Raw genomic sequence first — 17,069 nt, 5'->3', positions numbered from 1 at the left:
CCTTGGAGCTGTAGGTTATATGGGTTAGTTAGGAGCAACAGGGTACGAACACAAGACATACGAACAACAGAGAAACAAACAAATGTAAAAAAAAACAAAGGGGGGGGGGGGGGGGTTCTTGGGTTTCCACAATGCGTTTGAGGCTCATTCATACAGAATGTGCTCACCCATTTTTTAATGTCACCCTCCATGCCAGGCCAGTAATAGCGTGCCATGATGGCACAGTGGGTCTTCTCCCATCCACAGTGTCCACCAAAGTGGCTGGAATGAAATTCCTCAAAAATGTCATTTGCCTCTTTGGCAGTGCAGACCACTTTTGCCAGGTTCTCCGTTCTGTTCTTCTTCTGCCTGCATACATAGTACAGGTCTCCATCTCCATTGGGCATGTGGGGCGAGACAAGAACAAACAGACAAGAGGGAATGTTCACATTAACGCACAATACTACACTCTGATGGTTTACATGACATTATCCATTGTACTCACCATTTATCCTGAAGGTCTCAGCTCTTCTTTTGATTGTATATCTTTCCCTGCTGGTTGATCCTTCAGGATAGCGATCGTGGAGCTTGAACTCCAGAAGCTCCCTCACAATTCTGGGATCCATTTCCCTCACCTACACCTGTCCACCTATCTACCTACTCCACTGTACCACAAACACACAGACTAACAGACACACCACACAAACCAACTAGCACACCTCAGTCACTCACTTTCAGGAGTCCACTCTCTCACAAGCTCTTCCCAAACACACTGGCTATAGTTGCCTTCTAATCACTATCTAACTGCTGTAAATTCACTGACTGCTACCACCTCACGAAACCCACAGATGTTGGTTGTACTCACTGGGCTTATATAGACTGCATATGACTACCAATTCTTTCCAGCTGTGCTGCTTAATCACCTATATTGGCTACCAGTGTTCCTGGCAAACACCACACGATTGCCTCATGTGACTCCAGTTGCACAATTGAAATATACAGAATCACAGTAGAGACATAGGCAGCCTATTCTGACAAGGTGTGTTGTGAGCACACTGATGACATATTTCTATGTGATCTATGTGTGGAGTGGATATTGTTGTTGGGTAATAACATAAACAGAAGGAGTTGTGATGTCTACAACTTCATGTATATGATGGGATTTAAATGGATACACAGTTGTGTTTCATGTGGTTGCATGGTTTATGGGACAGCAAAGACAACATTGACAATTACAAATGTGTTGTGCAGGTAACATATTCAAACGTGGTGATGGGACCAGCTGCAGATGTGTGTCATACGTATATCTTGCTGGATGATGGACAGAAGGAATTGACCCGTGTAGTCTTTGCTTACTGATTGTTTGTAGTGTTGACAATCCACATTGCTGGCATTGCATGTTTCAACATATTTGTGGGTAGATTTAGATGCACCACGTGTGAGTGCAGCCACTCAGCCTTTACTCAATGTGATCATAGCAGCAGGTGCAGATGTGTGTCACAAGTTAATCTAGTGGTAGGCTATGGTACTTGGCCACAGGTGGCAGCAGTGGACTGACCTGCATTGGGGACTGGTCCAGCTGCTATGTGGTAGTCAGTAGATGGGCTCCACATTGGGGATTATATGCAAGTTTTGGGGACTGTTTATTGCTGATCACTGTGTGACTGCTGTACATTCAGCGTAGCTGCCATCCCCTTACGGATCGTTATGAGATTGACCACACTTATGCAGACTGTATATCACATCCAACTCTGAAATGTTCGTTTGCAGAGGGGAGACACAGGCAGACTATGCTGGCGACATGTGAGTTACAACACTGGTGAAATATTGGTGTGTCATATATTTGTTCATGACATTTTTCTTATGGGCAAAAGTGTTGATATCAGGATGGTGATTCTTATGACTATGTGTATGTCATTTGGCATTTTGTACAAATGTAGGCTGATAATAAATACATGATATCATTTCATTCATTTCAAAGGTTTATTTGCATGACGCACAAACAGACACAATTGAAAGGTACAAATGTGCATGACACGAATTCAAACGTGCTGCAGATGTGTGTCACCAGTTGATCTGGCTGTAGGCTGTGGCACTTGGCCAGAGGTGGCGCTGGTTGACTCGACTCCATGTTAGTGCACAGAGCAAACTGCTCGCTTTAGTTGTGGAGCAAAAACGCTGAATTCGGTGAAATAAACCGTGCGAGTGGAACGATAACGACGACAAGGGTCTCCCGATCGTTTACTCTTGCTGTCCTGTGAACAACAACGGCGTGGTGTTACTTGTTTGCTGTTTTCGCGATCGCGTCGCGCATGAGGATATCACCAGGTAAACTCGCCACATTTTTAAACATTTTGTTGTTCAACAGCATCAAGACTGACGGAGTGTGTTTGAGATAACCTCACAAGTGTCACAGATGACACATTTGGCGTTTTTTTGCTGGTTTGTCGGTAGGAGCTACTGAAACGCAAGACTGCCACACATCTGTTCGACCAACGCCAGTTGATCTAAACGCCAGTTGATCTGGAACACCGGTCGTCTTTAAGGTGCTTCCAGGTAATTAAGAAGTGAGTGCAGGGTTTTAGAATAGAATAGAATGCCTTTCTTGTCACTATACAGTTGTACAATGAGATACAGAGCATCTCCTACTCAGTGTAAACATGCTGGGGGGGTACAGTTCTGCATCTCTATGTACATATGGACAGTAATAACATAGGGAAAAACATATATATATATATATATATATATATATATATATATATATATATATATATATATATATATATATATATATATATATATATATATATATTAAAAAAAAACAAACACCCAGCACGCCCCTGACCGAGTGCTCAGTGAATACCTCAGGCAGCAGAAACCCAAGAAAGAGGAGGGAGACGAGGAACCATCATGGAAGGACAGGCCCCTGCACGGTATGTACCACCGGCAGATAGAGGAGGTGGCTGATATCCAGAAATCCTACCAGTGGCTGGACAAAGCTGGACTGAAAGACAGCACAGAGGCACTAACCATGGCAGCACAAGAACAAGCTCTGAGCACAAGATCCATAGAGGCTGGGGTCTATCACACCAGGCAAGACCCCAGGTGCAGGCTGTGTAAAGATGCCCCAGAGACAATCCAGCACATAACAGCAGGGTGCAAGGCAGGCATGGAACGCCATAACCAAGTGGCCGGCATAGTGTACAGGAACATCTGTGCCGAGTATAACCTGGAAGTCCCGAGGTCAAAATGGGAGATGCCCCCAAGGGTGGTGGAGAATGACCGAGCTAAGATCCCGTGGGACTTCCAGATACAGACGGACAAAATGGTGGTGGCTAACCAACCGGACATAGTGGTGGTAGACAAACAGAAGAAGACGGCCGTAGTGATCGATGTAGCGGTTCCGAATGACAGCAATATCAGGAAGAAGGAACACGAGAAGCTGGAGAAATACCAAGGGCTCAGAGAAGAGCTCGAGAGGATGTGGAGGGTGAAGGTAACGGTGGTCCCCGTGGTAATCGGAGCACTAGGTGCGGTGACTCCCAAGCTAGGCGAGTGGCTCCAGCAGATCCCGGGAACAACATCGGAGATCTCTGTCCAGAAGAGCGCAGTCCTGGGAACAGCTAAGATACTGCGCAGGACCCTCAAGCTCCCAGGCCTCTGGTAGAGGACCCGAGCTTGAAGGATAAACCGCCCGCAGGGGCGTGCTGGGTGTTTTTATATATACATGTGTATGTGTATATATACATGTGTATGTGTATATATACATGTGTATGTGTATATATACATGTGTATGTATGCATATATATATATATATATGTAGACAGAGAGAGAGAGAGAGAGAGAGAGAGAGAGAGAGGCTTCGGTTAGCTCTGCAGAAGGCTAACTGAAGCCGCCAAATTGCTGGTTCTTATTTTAGTCGACTGTGATTTCATAACCACTAGGTCTGGAAATGGAACAGAAGCTCTACTCTGTATAGAGATACTGTCATCAGCACACTGAGACTCTTTGTTTCAGTGCAACAGCAGAAATCACTAAAGTCTTCGTGTAGAAATGAGGCATTCAGGACTCTGCAGATGAATGCTGCTGTGAACTTGAGTGAAATCTGCAGAGGAAAGGAACTTGTTCCTTAAAGTCTCTGTGCAGATCTGTGAGCGTCAAACTCAGTCATAATCACTCAGTTATTACCTCTGTTTGCTCCTCTTTTCTCTTTTGATTGGAATGGTGGTAAACAGGGTGGTTTGTACTAAGAGTGGATGAGCTTTGTACTGATGATTCAGAGTGGTTTAGACAACAGGAGCTTATATGTAGATGTTTTGACTGGGACATGTTACTGGTGGTTTGAGTACTTCATCCAGCAGTGACTGACAGATCGATGAAAATAAGATGACCACAACTGTCAGTGCTGCAGAGTGAAGTGCTCTGAGAGCAGTTCCACTCATGAATGAATGAATGAATGAATAAAATATAAAAGTAAAGTTACATGATATAATAACGTTATATAGATACTTTAAAACAGAGTTTTTAAGCGTGCTTAAATCAGAAGATAAAAGACAACGCATGGAATAGAAACAGTTATACAGCTGTAAGCCTCCATTAGGTTCTGTGGAAAAATACACAAAACAGTGTGCGATATTATTCATTAAATATCAGTAAATTAAAGTCCATTTAATTCTAGGGGTAATTATACCCTAAGCCTGCGTGCCATATTATAAAATGCTACCAAAATTCAGATATAATGCAAAACCCTGAAATGAAAGTTGAAAGACTTCATCTTAATCACATATTTATCGATTGACTTGCAATACTCTCCGGAGATCAACAAAGGGAAACCTACAAAAATGGTGTCTTTGCCTAAGACATTGTGGATGACATTATATACCGTAGCATGTGTGTATATTAGTGCACAAACTCTTTGTGGACTGGAAATCTCCCATCACTTTCTGCTGCTTGTATTCTGCAGTCTCCCATCCCTCCAACTAGTAAGTAGGCGGTGACCTTTACGTTTGTTTTCAGCCTCGGAACAAGTACATAATCCCGATCAATACAACAAGCGGAGAGTACTCATACTTGGAAAATGTTGGGAATGTGACAGCGGAAATGGCCTTTCTGTTGGAATGCTATGGATGCCCCTCCACACAAAGAAATACATTCTTTGTGCCAATTTAGTCAGATGATCATCCATCCGGGGTGTCCTCAGACTCTTCTCAACCCTAGCCTAAAATCACGTGATCAGCAGGGACGTCAGCAGCTTGTCCCGGGTGGTGACAGAAGTCAGATGAGGGGTCAAATCCTGAGGGAGGGAGACGCATCTAGACGGACTTTCAGTCTCTTTCAGCTCTATGTGAAAACTTACATGTAGTGAGACAGAATAGTTGTCTGTAGCACCGCCTCAGAATTACATCTGAAATGTCCGCTGGAACATCTGTACTGCTCAGCTGGACCCAGCTGTGGCTCTGCCTCCTTGTTTTGGTCCGTGCAGGTGAGACTTGACCTGTTAAATGTATCTGTATCTGTAAGTATTAATAAGTAAGAAATTTAAAAAATGACAAAGTGTTCCCTGAAAACGTCTGTCTCTAACTCTGATTAATCTAATATCAGTATAACAGCATATTAGTTGCTTGGAGAGTGCGTCACCACTTGCCTTTCACTACACCTTTGATTTAAACCACTTTGTATTCTTTTCTTTTATGTACTGACATCTAACTAACTTATCATTGATTCTAGGATCAATCTTTAAGTGCAGAGCCTACAATTAAAATTAAATTAACCAATTCACAGATTTCTCTTCCAGGTTAAGGTGAACCCTTTAGTTATTAAACCTACAGGTTAACAGTCAGTCATGTTTTTCAGAATTTTCCAAAGTATTTTGAACAATTATTTGTAGTGAAACAGATAAGAGGGAAAACATGCACAGCATTGATTCAGTCACTTAACTACAGAGAATAGAACAGAATAGACTTTAATTCCCATTGTACATCTACAACGATATTTAACCGACTACTGTACAAGAAATATAAATAAGACGAGCGCACAACAAATGGCACATGATAAAATGAAGTTGTGACATTTACAAATGACTTGAAAGTACTTGGAGACAGTCCACTATATCATCAAGCAGTCAAAAATCACACTGCCTCTCCATACACCTGGACGAGAAGCAAACTGATAGGAGAGCAGCTTAAGGTAAAGTTTTCATGCAAGCCCTCCTCTTATTGTGCAGACTCAACACAGGGTACATCTGCTCCAGGGCTGGAGATATAGATTTCATTGGCAGCCGTTCTGTTCAAGCCATGTTTGGAGTGCTTTGAATCCTGTTACCATTCAGATCAATCAATGTGTTCAATTTAGAATGTCCCCGTGCAAAGGTGTTACTGGAAAGCACACAAAACATCCATGAAATATATCTTTAAATTATCTTGCATTTTTTATTTAACAAATTTCCCATGTGTGGGACTAATAAAGGGTTATCTTATCTCCGTATATTTGTAAACCCTTACAGTTTTTTCTCTTTCCATCTAACTTTGCCATTTTCCCATTTGTTCAGTTTCTGCTCTCTCACTCTCTCTTGCTCTTTAAAAGACAAAGGCTCCCAGATGGCAGGTAGAAGGAAAAGCAGGAGTTTGGTGGTGAGAGCAGGGACTTTAATGTAGGGACTGTGTAACGGGAGAGAGGTGGTTCATATGATGGAGAGAAAGTAGATATATATATGTGCAGCAAACCAAATGGAAAGGAAGCAAGACCAGGTGCACCGGAGGTGGATTCAAGCTCTTCCAGAATGATGTAGAAAAGAGGAGAGATAGAGTAGGGGTAATAAAACAGGAAAACTAGAATGGAAAATTTTATATTCCATTTATGTGCCAATCAAAACATATACATCTCAGTGGTCCCTGATCCTCACAGTGATTGGCTGATGTAGAGGTGAACACTTACTTCATCCTCTTTGCTTTGTGTTTCCTCTTTCAGACCAGAAAAACATAACATCTAAGTCTGGACAGAACGTCATTCTGCCATGTCGAGCTCCAAACAAGGACATCTGCATCATTGTTTTAGAGTGGAGCAGAGCTGACCTGGGAGAAGAATATGTCCTAACGTACCGAGACGAGCAGTTTGATCCAGATGAGCAGCATCCATCTTTTAAGAACCGGGTGGATCTGCAGGACAGACAGATGAAGGATGGAAACTGGTCTTTGATTGTGAAGGATGTGATGATTAACGACACTGGAACATACAAGTGTCGTGTCTTCATGAGAGAAACACGCTTGTGGGAATCCATCAACAACATCAACCTTCATGTTGATCCTCCAGGTGAGTGAGTAGAGTTGAGTGTGTGTGTGATCAGAGGTGAAGCTGCTTCCTGCTTGTTGATGTTTGTTTCTAAAGATGTTGTTGATGAGACTTTGTAGAAAGCAGCTGGTCTGAGTGATGTGATCAGAGTGCAGTAGATAATGTCTGACAGCAGTTTGAAGAGGAAATGGATTCTGTTCTGTTCTTCACTCATCACCTACCTGACAGCTGACACCTGTTTTTCACCTGCAGGTCAGACAGGAGGAGGCAGATTTGTCCCACTGATACTTTGTCTACTTGGTTCCACTGTCTTTATTGTGGTCAGTTTTCTGATCTACAGAAGAAAACCCCACAAATAGGATTCACACGTCCTTCCTGTTGAACAGCAGTGTATTTAAAATGTCTCAGAGCTTTTTAACTGTGAACTGAGTCGCTTGCAATTGTTACTAAATATTTATTAGAGTTTTCTCATTTTAAAGAAAAGCTAGGCAGCTTTTATTCATTACATTTTTTAAGCACTGCTTACATGTATTTGCACATGTCTGGATTTGTCAATATATTTACTTCTAATATGCATTTTATTGTTAATGTTAATGAAATTAAAGCTGAAGTTCCTGATTCACCGCCCAACCCAATATGCATTTTTATCTGTTTATTGGGTTTCTTTTTACAGTGTTTTAAAGTCTTAACTGTGAATATAAATTGTATTTTAATGACTGAACATGTGTTGCTGTGTTGATATGTGCCTGTTTCTTTTAAAATGTGTATGTTTGTTTTTAAATGTTTTCTCAATCTTGCCCCACCTTACCTCTCTGAGCTTCTTCATCCCTACACACCCTGTTGGTCTCTTACTTGCTTAGTTGGAGTACCGAGATCTGGGAGGAAGCTCAGAGGGGACAGGGCCTTCTCTATCGTGGCTCCTGAGTTTAGAGAGGTCCCATCTCTGTCCACTATTAAAACACGCCTTTGGCCTTTGACCTCAGTGAGACTTAGTGTCTCTTGTATTTAAATGTGTTATTTAATTAATTATTTTATTTTTCTTTTATTTGCTTTCAATTAAATCAAATGTTATTTTTATTATTTAGTTCCGATCTATAGCACTTTGCGCCAGCTGTGGTTGCTTTAAAGACTTTATTAAAAAAGATGATGGTGATACTTGTGCTCATTGTAATTCAGTCTATATCTTAAATGTTTTTTTGTATTATTTTATGCTTTATAATGTTCTTATTTTTTTACTCTAATTTGTTTACAGTGTTTGGTGCTTAGAATTAAAAAAATAAAATAAAATCATAATTAAAGAAAAACTGAAATAGAATAATCTGAATTTTAATCAGTCTTAAGAAAACAAACATCAACCTTGCCACTTAAAAATATTAGAAATGAGAAATAATCAAAATCATGCCAATTTAGTCATGTTTACAAATCATGCCACACTAAATCATGTCATCATGATTTATCATGATGTTATCATGTCACTTGTACAAACTCATCTGATATTGTGGACCGTCGCTGTTAAAATGTATTTTTGAGTATGGAAGCATTAATGATCTGCCAGTATCCATGTTAGTATTTAAAGTCCAACATCTCCCTCTAGTGGTCATATATGAACATGTTTGAGGATGGTGTTCATGTAAAATGTGAATCATAGTGTTCCAGTCAGTCATCAGTGTGTCTCTGCACAGCTGTAATTAAAATGTGTTCAGAGGGCCTCAGTGTCTGAATGGTTCCAGTTCAGCTCCATAACAGCAGCGTCCCTGGTTTGATTCCTGTGTTTCAGCTCATATCTGCCTCTCTCACTGAGGGGGACGTCCACTGCATGGAAATGGATTTTTTCATCAACCAAACTACAGATCACTGAGAGCAGAGGAGATTTTCTGCCATGTTTCTTTTCATATGTGTGAACTGACAAATGTTTTACTTCAGAAAAATTAAGAAATAATGCGCATAGTTATTGTGTTTAATTCACTTGATGAATTAAAATTATTCGTAGTCTCCCACCACTATATTTGAACCAATAGAAAGCTGGTGCTCAGAGGAAGGGGGCGGGCTTTACTTGGTGTCAGTGAGAGAAATGAAAAAAAGCTCAAATGAGTGAGAAGGACGATGAAGGAAACATCTGTGCTGTGTCTGCTCTGTAAGTAGAATCTCTGTGTTTGTTTGAATTCTTGTACTTTGACTGTCTGCTCTCCTGATAACTGATGATGGAGGAGAAGACATGAAAAACAAATCAGGCTGAATTCAAGTTCAAAACACCACGAGGACCAACTGCAGGTCTGAACTGACTCTTTATCTTTGCTCAGGAGTCGAGGAAACACAGCAGGCAGTGAAAAGATCAAATCATTCACTCATTATATCAACACAGCTGCACAGTGGACACATGACTTTACAGGGTTATTTAAAAGTAATGGATGTTTTGCATATACTAAAAGTTTAGTCAAATGTTTATTATTTCAATGATCATTTTTAGGAGATGCTGTTTAGATACGTGTGTAGCATCCCCGGTTGAAAAGATGGTCTCTCAAACTGATGGTTCACAATACTTTTATTAAACAGCTGTGTATGTGAACACCCCGTAAGACCATTAGTAAATCAGTGTGTTACCTTTAACACACCTTTGCCTTATTCATTAATCACAAATTAATTATCTTGAACTTACATAACATATAACAGTGAAACTTGTAAATTATTGCATCGCTGCCTAAACATGACGAGGTACGTTAGCACCCTCTAGTGGGTGAAAACTTAGCCTTTACCTTTAGTAGCGGTCAACACCTATCCGGTTGTTCAGTGATGACGCGACGAATCCTACTTCCGGGTCTAAAGTAGTCTGCGTTTAATATGGCTTTTGTGTTGTTAACATGTTTAATGTTATGTATTTTCTTCTATTTGATCTCAAAAAGCTCCTAAAACAGTCAGTGATCACTGTTGACCTCCCTCGGCTTTTATTACCGCTAATCATTTATTTAAGCTCAGTTTTTAAAACCTTAGGATGTAACTACAGCCCAGCCCATGCAGCAGTATATGAATGACTAACCTCGTATTGTGGATGGATTATCTCAGTTGTTCTCCTGGCTGAAGTTTGGTCCTTTTACAGCATCCTGCCATGCGATTACATTTGTTCCTGACCACCGAGAACACTCACGTTAACTTTTATCGAGTGGAAAAAAAGTTAGCTTGTTTATATTATGCTAACATAGCTGTGTCGCTAGCGGTCACGTAGCACATCATTATATACCAGCTAGCCCAACTTCAGTAACCCTACAAACGTCACTGCTGTTTAGTTTTCTGTCTTCATTCATACTGGAAGTGATAGCAGAGCTGTACGTTTTAATTTGTTTCCAAAACCCCGCAGTCAGGACATGGTATATTGTATTTAGATAGAAGCTAGCAAGCTAACTCCCTGCTAACTTCTAACTCCGTTAAATGTCATACATTCTGTTTTCATGGATGCCTGGATGTTAAACTCAATTGTTACACCTGGTAGAGCAGAACGCTGATCATTTTATTAAAGATGAAAGACTTTAGACAGTTTTTCAACTCTCAGTAATGCCATAGTGATCGTTTGATATGTGAAAAATATGTGCAGTTTTATAGACAGCCAAAAGTTATTACAAATCATGGAGAATAATGCCGAAAGTTATCAGAGGAAAAGAGGCGGTTGTGGTTAGCGAAGCTAAACCAGGATCTACAAGGCAAAAATCTGGACAACATCCGAATTTGTTCCACTCATTTCTTTCCTATAGTTAAGCATACTTAATAAAATATACTCGAAGTATGCTACTTTTTGGTAAGGGATGATATCATACAGTTAAGGTTTGGCTGATTAAAGATGTTATTGCGTTACTTACTTTGGCATTCACAACACATCTGTCACTGATGACTTGATACTGCATCTCCCTCACCCATCCACACACCATCTGGTTATAGGCCTCCAAACTTTTATAAGATTTGAGGTCTGCTGTCTTCTGGGCAAGAAAACCAGGTAGTTGATATCAAGATACGCAATAGATGGAAGACTCTCCGGCTCGTCATTGATCCAAGATGAAGGAGCCAACTCGTTTGGATCTGCACACAAATAAAACCTAACTTTTCCAAATATCGTGCCCTTACCTGTGGACCAAGTCCTTCCCTGTATACCTTTGCATCTATAACGCATTTTGAGGAGCTTTTCTGTGGTTTCGGACATTGATCCATTGCAGTGGTTACCTCCGAGTGCCTCCAATATGGCCGCACATGCAGGTTACCACCCAGAACGTGACGTGACATTACCAATAAGTTTGATGTGTCACATGGCCCTCTTCCTATTGAAAAAACAAAAGTTGTATCCATGATGGCTGACTTCTGAATGGCCACCATGGTCACCACCCATCTTGAGGAGTTTGCCCCCTCACATATACTAATGTGCCACAAACAGGACTTTAATATCACCAACCATTCCCATGTTACGGTGTATCCATATAAATGGCCCACCCTGTAGATTGTACTACAAGCTGTTTTTTGAGATACATATTAGAGTAGAAGTGCATGAAGTCCAAATTGATCTGCTGTTTTTCCTTTTTGTTTTGTTTTGGATTTTTTTAGCTTTAGCTGAAAATGAGCACATATATCGGAGATAAGAGTTTGTGTGTTTGTCAGCTGTTTGTGTGGAGTTGTTCTTTATGTTCACCTCAAATCAACCTGAGTGTCATTTCTCTTTAGTTCTGATCTCAGTGCTGAGCTGCACAACAAACCAAGGTCAGTAACCTTCTTCTGTCACAGTTTAAACCTGAGAAATGCTCACTGATATGACCTGATTGGGTTCATCTTTGCAGTTCTAACAAAAATATATCAGTTTTTTTGTTTGTTTGTTTGTTTGTTTTGTTATTTTAACCCTCACAGCTCGTCTGACTGTGAGTCCCAGCAGCTCTCAGTTTTTTAAAGGAGATTTTGTGTCTCTGAGCTGTGAGGAGGACGACAGCTCTGCTGGATGGACTGTGAAAAGAAGCACAACAACAACTATGATCACTCTTTGTGGAACGGAATGGGGAACACCAGCTGGTTCTTCCTGTAACATCAACTCCATTTCAACATCTGACAGTGGACTTTACTGGTGTGAATCCAAAAATAAAGCAAGTAACAAGATGATCTCTATCACAGTCACTGGTAAGCTGAGTGTGTGGAGTTAGTGTTGATGAAGCTGTGTGTAAATGGATGAAATGCTGTAGTTTGTCTCTGTGTTGAGGTGGATCAGTGATCCTGCAGAGTCCTGTCCTCCCTGTGATGGAGGGAGATGACGTCACTCTGCTCTGTAAAACAAAGACCACTCCCTCCAACCTCCCAGCTGCTTTCTATAAAGATGGCTCCCTCATCAGGAAGCAGCCTACAGGTCACATGACCATCCAGCATGTTTCCAGGTCTGATGAAGGCCTCTACAAGTGTGACATCAGCGCTCATGGAGAGTCTCCATCCAGCTGGATCACTGTCACAGGTGACACACTCACCTGTCTGTGTTTCTGCAGCTTTCAACATTCACAATGTGACGACAATTAATGACTGTGTTTGCTTTATTTTAGAGAGAAACACCACCACACCTCCACCTACATCCACACCTCCTCGATCACTCTCTCCTCCTGTTCTCTTTGTGTTGCCATCTGTTGGATCAGTGTGTGTTGTGGTTCTACTGGTGTTATTGGTTCTGCTGGTGAAACGATGTGTTCACAGGAAACCTGAAGGTGAGACTTTCTGATTTTCCATGTCTGAGTTTATTTGGTAGAATAAAGTTCGCATTCATGATGATCACAGTAACAACTTTCTTAAATGCAATCTCTGTTTACATATTTTAATTTATATTATTGATCATTTTGAATCATTTCAGCAGATCAAGAAAAAACTGGAGAAGATGACATCCTTACTGACATCATGTGCAGTATAATCAACATATCAAAAAATCAACAAGCGCCAATCAGAGAAATCCGAGGTAGTGGGCTCGTCTTCCAATATAGGAAGTTTTTAAGCAGGTTTCATCAGATTCGACTTGTGATTTTACACACACAGTCTCTCACATGCTGGTGACCTTGTGGCTTAAATGGCATTTCCTTTCTATTTGGTCATAGATTTTAATAAAACTGCCCAAATATCTGTTAGGAGGCATTGCCAGGAAGGCCACTGAGTGGGTAGATTTCCTTTTAGAAGGACTGTCATGCAGCTTTACAATGTGAACAAATTTATGTTTAATTAAGGAACTGGAAATGTTTGAGAATGTGTGTTTTGATCATAGTTTGGACGATGAATAACATCTCTGATTTTTTCCTCTTCAAATGTATCAGGCACACAGTTGAATATGAAGGTAGAAGAAGATTAGCACTGTTGCTGACTTTGATGATATGATTATGGGAACATTATGGAACATATGAGGGAAGTTCAGAAGTGTAAAAATGTGGACTGTTGTAACAGTAAAACAAGCAAACAAAACTTGCTAAGTGTAGTTATGAACTTGTTTCCTTTGTCTGAAAATAGGTCAGCTTAGTCAGTTCTAATTGCCTTAAGTGTCACACTGTGAGTGTTGTTCACTGTGAGCTGGACTGTGTGTTTGTGGTCTGTGGTTAACTGAAGCTAACAGCTCTGCAGTCGTCCAGCATCCTGTTTCTGATAGAAAGAAACACTTCAGCTGCAGGTGTTTCAACACAGGACTGTTCATTTTAAAATTAATTTAAAAGCATTTCCCAGTCTCTATAACGAATCTGACGTCTATAACGTTGATAATTTAGTAGTTTCTGTACCATCCTGACACGTTGAGCACATGTTGATGATTCCAGTTAACTGTAGTCTGAAGCTGCTTCTCACTGCAGTTTGTCCTAGTTTGGACAGTAATAATGGTTATACTGTGAGAAAGTGTTTGCTTTGTGCTGAGGTGAAGCAAGTCAGTCTGTACTGAAGGCAGGAGCAGCTTTGTGGTCGTCCGCTTTTCTTTTTCACAGAAACGCCCCTCAGCTTCATGTGGCCAATCTTTTTTTTTTTTTCATAGCAGTGGCATTAAGATTAAAAAAAAACTATGAAATGCTGCTGTGGTTTTTTAAAGTTGTCGCTTATTCTCTTCATGATGCAAAATTAGGGTAGAAAGTTTCCCACAGCTCTGCTATAGTATAAAAGTTGTGCAGTTGTTATACCTGTTGTAATTTCACATAATTCTGATTGTTTACTTCTGCAGAGACGGATTCAGATGCAGTCTACTCAGCAGTGAAAACTAAAAATGACAGTTATGGACAAAAAACTATCAGAACAAGAAGGGCCAGGTAACTCACCCTGTTTCCAGCAATAATGCTTAGCTAAGCTTAAAAAAAAAAGAACAACACACGATTGAAGCTCAGAGCTCTGACCCAGTTCACACTTCAAATGCAAATGTAAATAAGAGAGGCATCAAGGTCTTGATTGAACTACAAAGCTTGTAATCATGTTTCCTGTTGGGGTTTTTTTTGTTTTTTTTAACTGTATATGTTTGTGTTCAGACTTTAAACCGGAGCCAGACGTTGTCTACTCTTCACTGAAGTTGTCAACCAGTCCAGCCACTGACGTCCAGCTGCTGGTCTCTAACTGGGCCCCACCACACGTTAAAAAAATATTTTTATTCTTTATGCTTTTGTAGAATAGAATAGAACAGAACAGAGTAGAATAGAATACAATGGAATAGAATAGAATAATCCTTTGATTGTCCCACAAAGGGAAATTTGGTTGTAACAGCAGCAAGAAAGACATTGTAGTCATTCAGTGTGTCTAATAGAGCTCTTCTATCTATCTATCTATCTATCTATCTATCTATCTATCTATCTATCTATCTATCTATCTATCTATCTATCTATCTATCTATCTATCTATCTATCTATCTATCTATCTATCTATCTATCTATCTATCTATCTATCTATCTATTTATTTATTTACTGGAATCAGTTTATGTAGTGAGGTTTGCACCCATTAATTTATGCCCACCACAGCATCATTCAGGTTGAGGTCTAGACGCTGATGCTCATTTATGACTCTAGTCTAGAGTATATTAATATACAGAGAAGTTTGTGATAGCCTCAATTACTTTCAGGTGACCCGTTCCCGTCACTGCAAAACAAGCCAAAAATCATCACCCCTCCACCACTGCGGACAGTACAGTATGATGTATTTGTGATGATATCCTGTGTTTGGTTTTATCCAGACATAGTGCTCTACATTGTGTCGGATATTTTCCTTGAGTAGTTCTTTGGGTTTAATAAAGAAAGTCAAATGGAAAGTTTGGCTGGTTTGGTTCTGGCTGATACACACTTGTGTTTATTGTGAAAAATAAATGAATCCCAAAATGAGTTAAACTGTAGCCACATACATAAAACAGCAGGAACTCCATTCAGTGGCTGTAAAACAAACTTCCAAAAGTAGTTAAATTTTCCCTTTACTCTGTTTATTTGGATTAAGGATTGGATATACAGAAATGTATTTGGTAGCATTTAATGCTCCTCTTCCATGGAAATGTAGTACCACACTCAGGACTTCACCATGAAGACAAAGAAGTTTTTTATTGTATGAAAACCTTCAAACCTATATGACCCAGGCTGGACTTCGTTCTGGATCACAGCACAGAGCTCCTCCTTTCAAACTTCTCAGTGAATTTACAAAGGGACATGACTCAGAGTTCAAGTCTGCTTCTACCTACTGGCAACACTGAGCATTACAGCAGGGCAGCTGCTTTGTAAATGCCAGCAATATAACCTCTTAACATCCACCAGTTGAAAACATTAATATGAATAATACAGTGTTATTGATGTCAGCTTTTCATGTAAAAACTGTGGAAGATTTTCAGTTAATTTCCACACAGCATATCTTTTTAAACTGTGGGAGAACACACAATCCCATAATAGCAGCTGAAGGAAGTTAGAACCCAGAACTTTGTAGGCTTAATGCAACAGTGCTCGCAAAAACTGCATCACAAACTCATGTAATGATGTTGCTCTATATTGTTTCTTCTTGCTTCGATAATGTAGAAATATTATTCTTTGAAAGACGATAAAACATAGGTATTAATGTTCATATCTTTAGTCTGAAAGTGCAGTCATGAATTTAAATATCCTTCCAATAGTTACGAATTTTCTTCTCTTCCAGCTTTGGCGTACTATGATATACCAATATACATAAAATGCAATTAGGGATCTAAATCTCTTTGACACTGCGATACGCCAAATTACAAAAGAACTGAAACTCTGTGGAAACAGGTCTTATGCAAAAGATGATTGAAATTGAGAATCCAACTAAAGCCATCTGTAAAGGATGAGACTGTGTGATTTTTATATGTGTAAAGTTCAAAGCAAAGGGCAAACTGAACAGAGATGCCATCAGGCTAAACCTTTGTGTACAAAGAGTCAAATGATGAGTCAGATGATCATGGGACCGAACAACAGGTTCTCTTATTTTAAAGCACTGAGCCATGAAAATGTCATGATGTCCAACATTTAAGAACTGTGAGGATGTTTAAACAGAAGCCTGGGTTATAAGGTCACCTGGACTCATCTGGAGGTATAAATCTCGGTGTTGCCAACATATCAATGCAAGGATGTGTGAGTTATTAAAATATTTCCAAAAAATATTTATTACAACCTGATGAGGAAGCCCTTAAACAAAGACTGCCCACAGCCTGTTTCAGGACCACTATAGACATATAAACTCCTAAAAAGTCACAAAGAATAAGGAAATTTGTGTTTGATCAGTTATATTTTGATTGTAACAATACATTGTGCCAGAGAAAATTTGACAATTTTGTGATGGTTTCAACCCACATACTCAACTCTGC

The 17,069-nt window shown here is 40.0% G+C and overlaps 2 protein-coding genes across 3 annotated transcripts in view; both read left to right on the top strand.

Moving 5' to 3' along the window:
* Positions 1 to 8,759, top strand: part of LOC308409366 (myelin-oligodendrocyte glycoprotein-like) — a gene marked incomplete at its 5' end in the record, with an annotated part of 33,374 nt that extends 24,615 nt beyond the window's left edge. The window contains 2 exons of the mRNA XM_080902057.1: positions 6,946 to 7,287; positions 7,519 to 8,759. Of these exons, the coding sequence (XP_080758183.1) occupies positions 6,946 to 7,287; positions 7,519 to 7,625 (449 nt within the window). The 3' untranslated portion in view covers positions 7,626 to 8,759. The remainder of the gene's footprint in view (positions 1 to 6,945; positions 7,288 to 7,518) is intronic.
* Positions 8,760 to 9,340: 581 nt separating this feature from the next.
* LOC308402035 (high affinity immunoglobulin gamma Fc receptor I-like) lies at positions 9,341 to 15,537 on the top strand. Of its 2 annotated transcripts, none has more exons than XM_080890577.1 (8): positions 9,341 to 9,400; positions 11,965 to 12,000; positions 12,145 to 12,408; positions 12,488 to 12,733; positions 12,819 to 12,977; positions 13,124 to 13,222; positions 14,453 to 14,537; positions 14,751 to 15,537. In XM_080890577.1, the coding sequence occupies exons 1-8, from the start codon at positions 9,370 to 9,372 to the stop codon at positions 14,755 to 14,757; spliced, it is 927 nt and encodes a 308-aa protein (XP_080746703.1). In that variant the 5' UTR covers positions 9,341 to 9,369; the 3' UTR covers positions 14,758 to 15,537. The 2 variants fall into 2 exon arrangements, with proteins under 2 accessions (XP_080746703.1, XP_080746702.1); XM_080890576.1 differs by having other exon boundaries at positions 13,121 to 13,222.
* Positions 15,538 to 17,069: the final 1,532 nt, after the last annotated feature.

Source organism: Rhamphochromis sp. 'chilingali', assembly GCF_963969265.1.
Source record: "Rhamphochromis sp. 'chilingali' genome assembly, chromosome: 1".
NCBI lineage: Eukaryota > Metazoa > Chordata > Actinopteri > Cichliformes > Cichlidae > Rhamphochromis > Rhamphochromis sp. 'chilingali'.
The sequence above is the reverse complement of the archived record's forward strand: the minus strand, read 5'-3'. Positions and strand labels throughout refer to the sequence as shown.

What these genes read in the sequence shown, in the direction of transcription:
- LOC308402035 (XM_080890576.1), top strand. Translation starts at nt 9,370, where the DNA reads ATGAAGGAAACATCTGTGCTGTGTCTGCTCT. An exon ending in GATCTCTATCACAGTCACTG is followed by an intron (nt 12,409 to 12,487) that starts GTAAGCTGAGTG and finishes CTCTGTGTTGAG; the next exon opens with GTGGATCAGTGATCCTGCAG. An exon ending in TGTTCACAGGAAACCTGAAG is followed by an intron (nt 12,978 to 13,120) that starts GTGAGACTTTCT and finishes GAATCATTTCAG; the next exon opens with CAGATCAAGAAAAAACTGGA.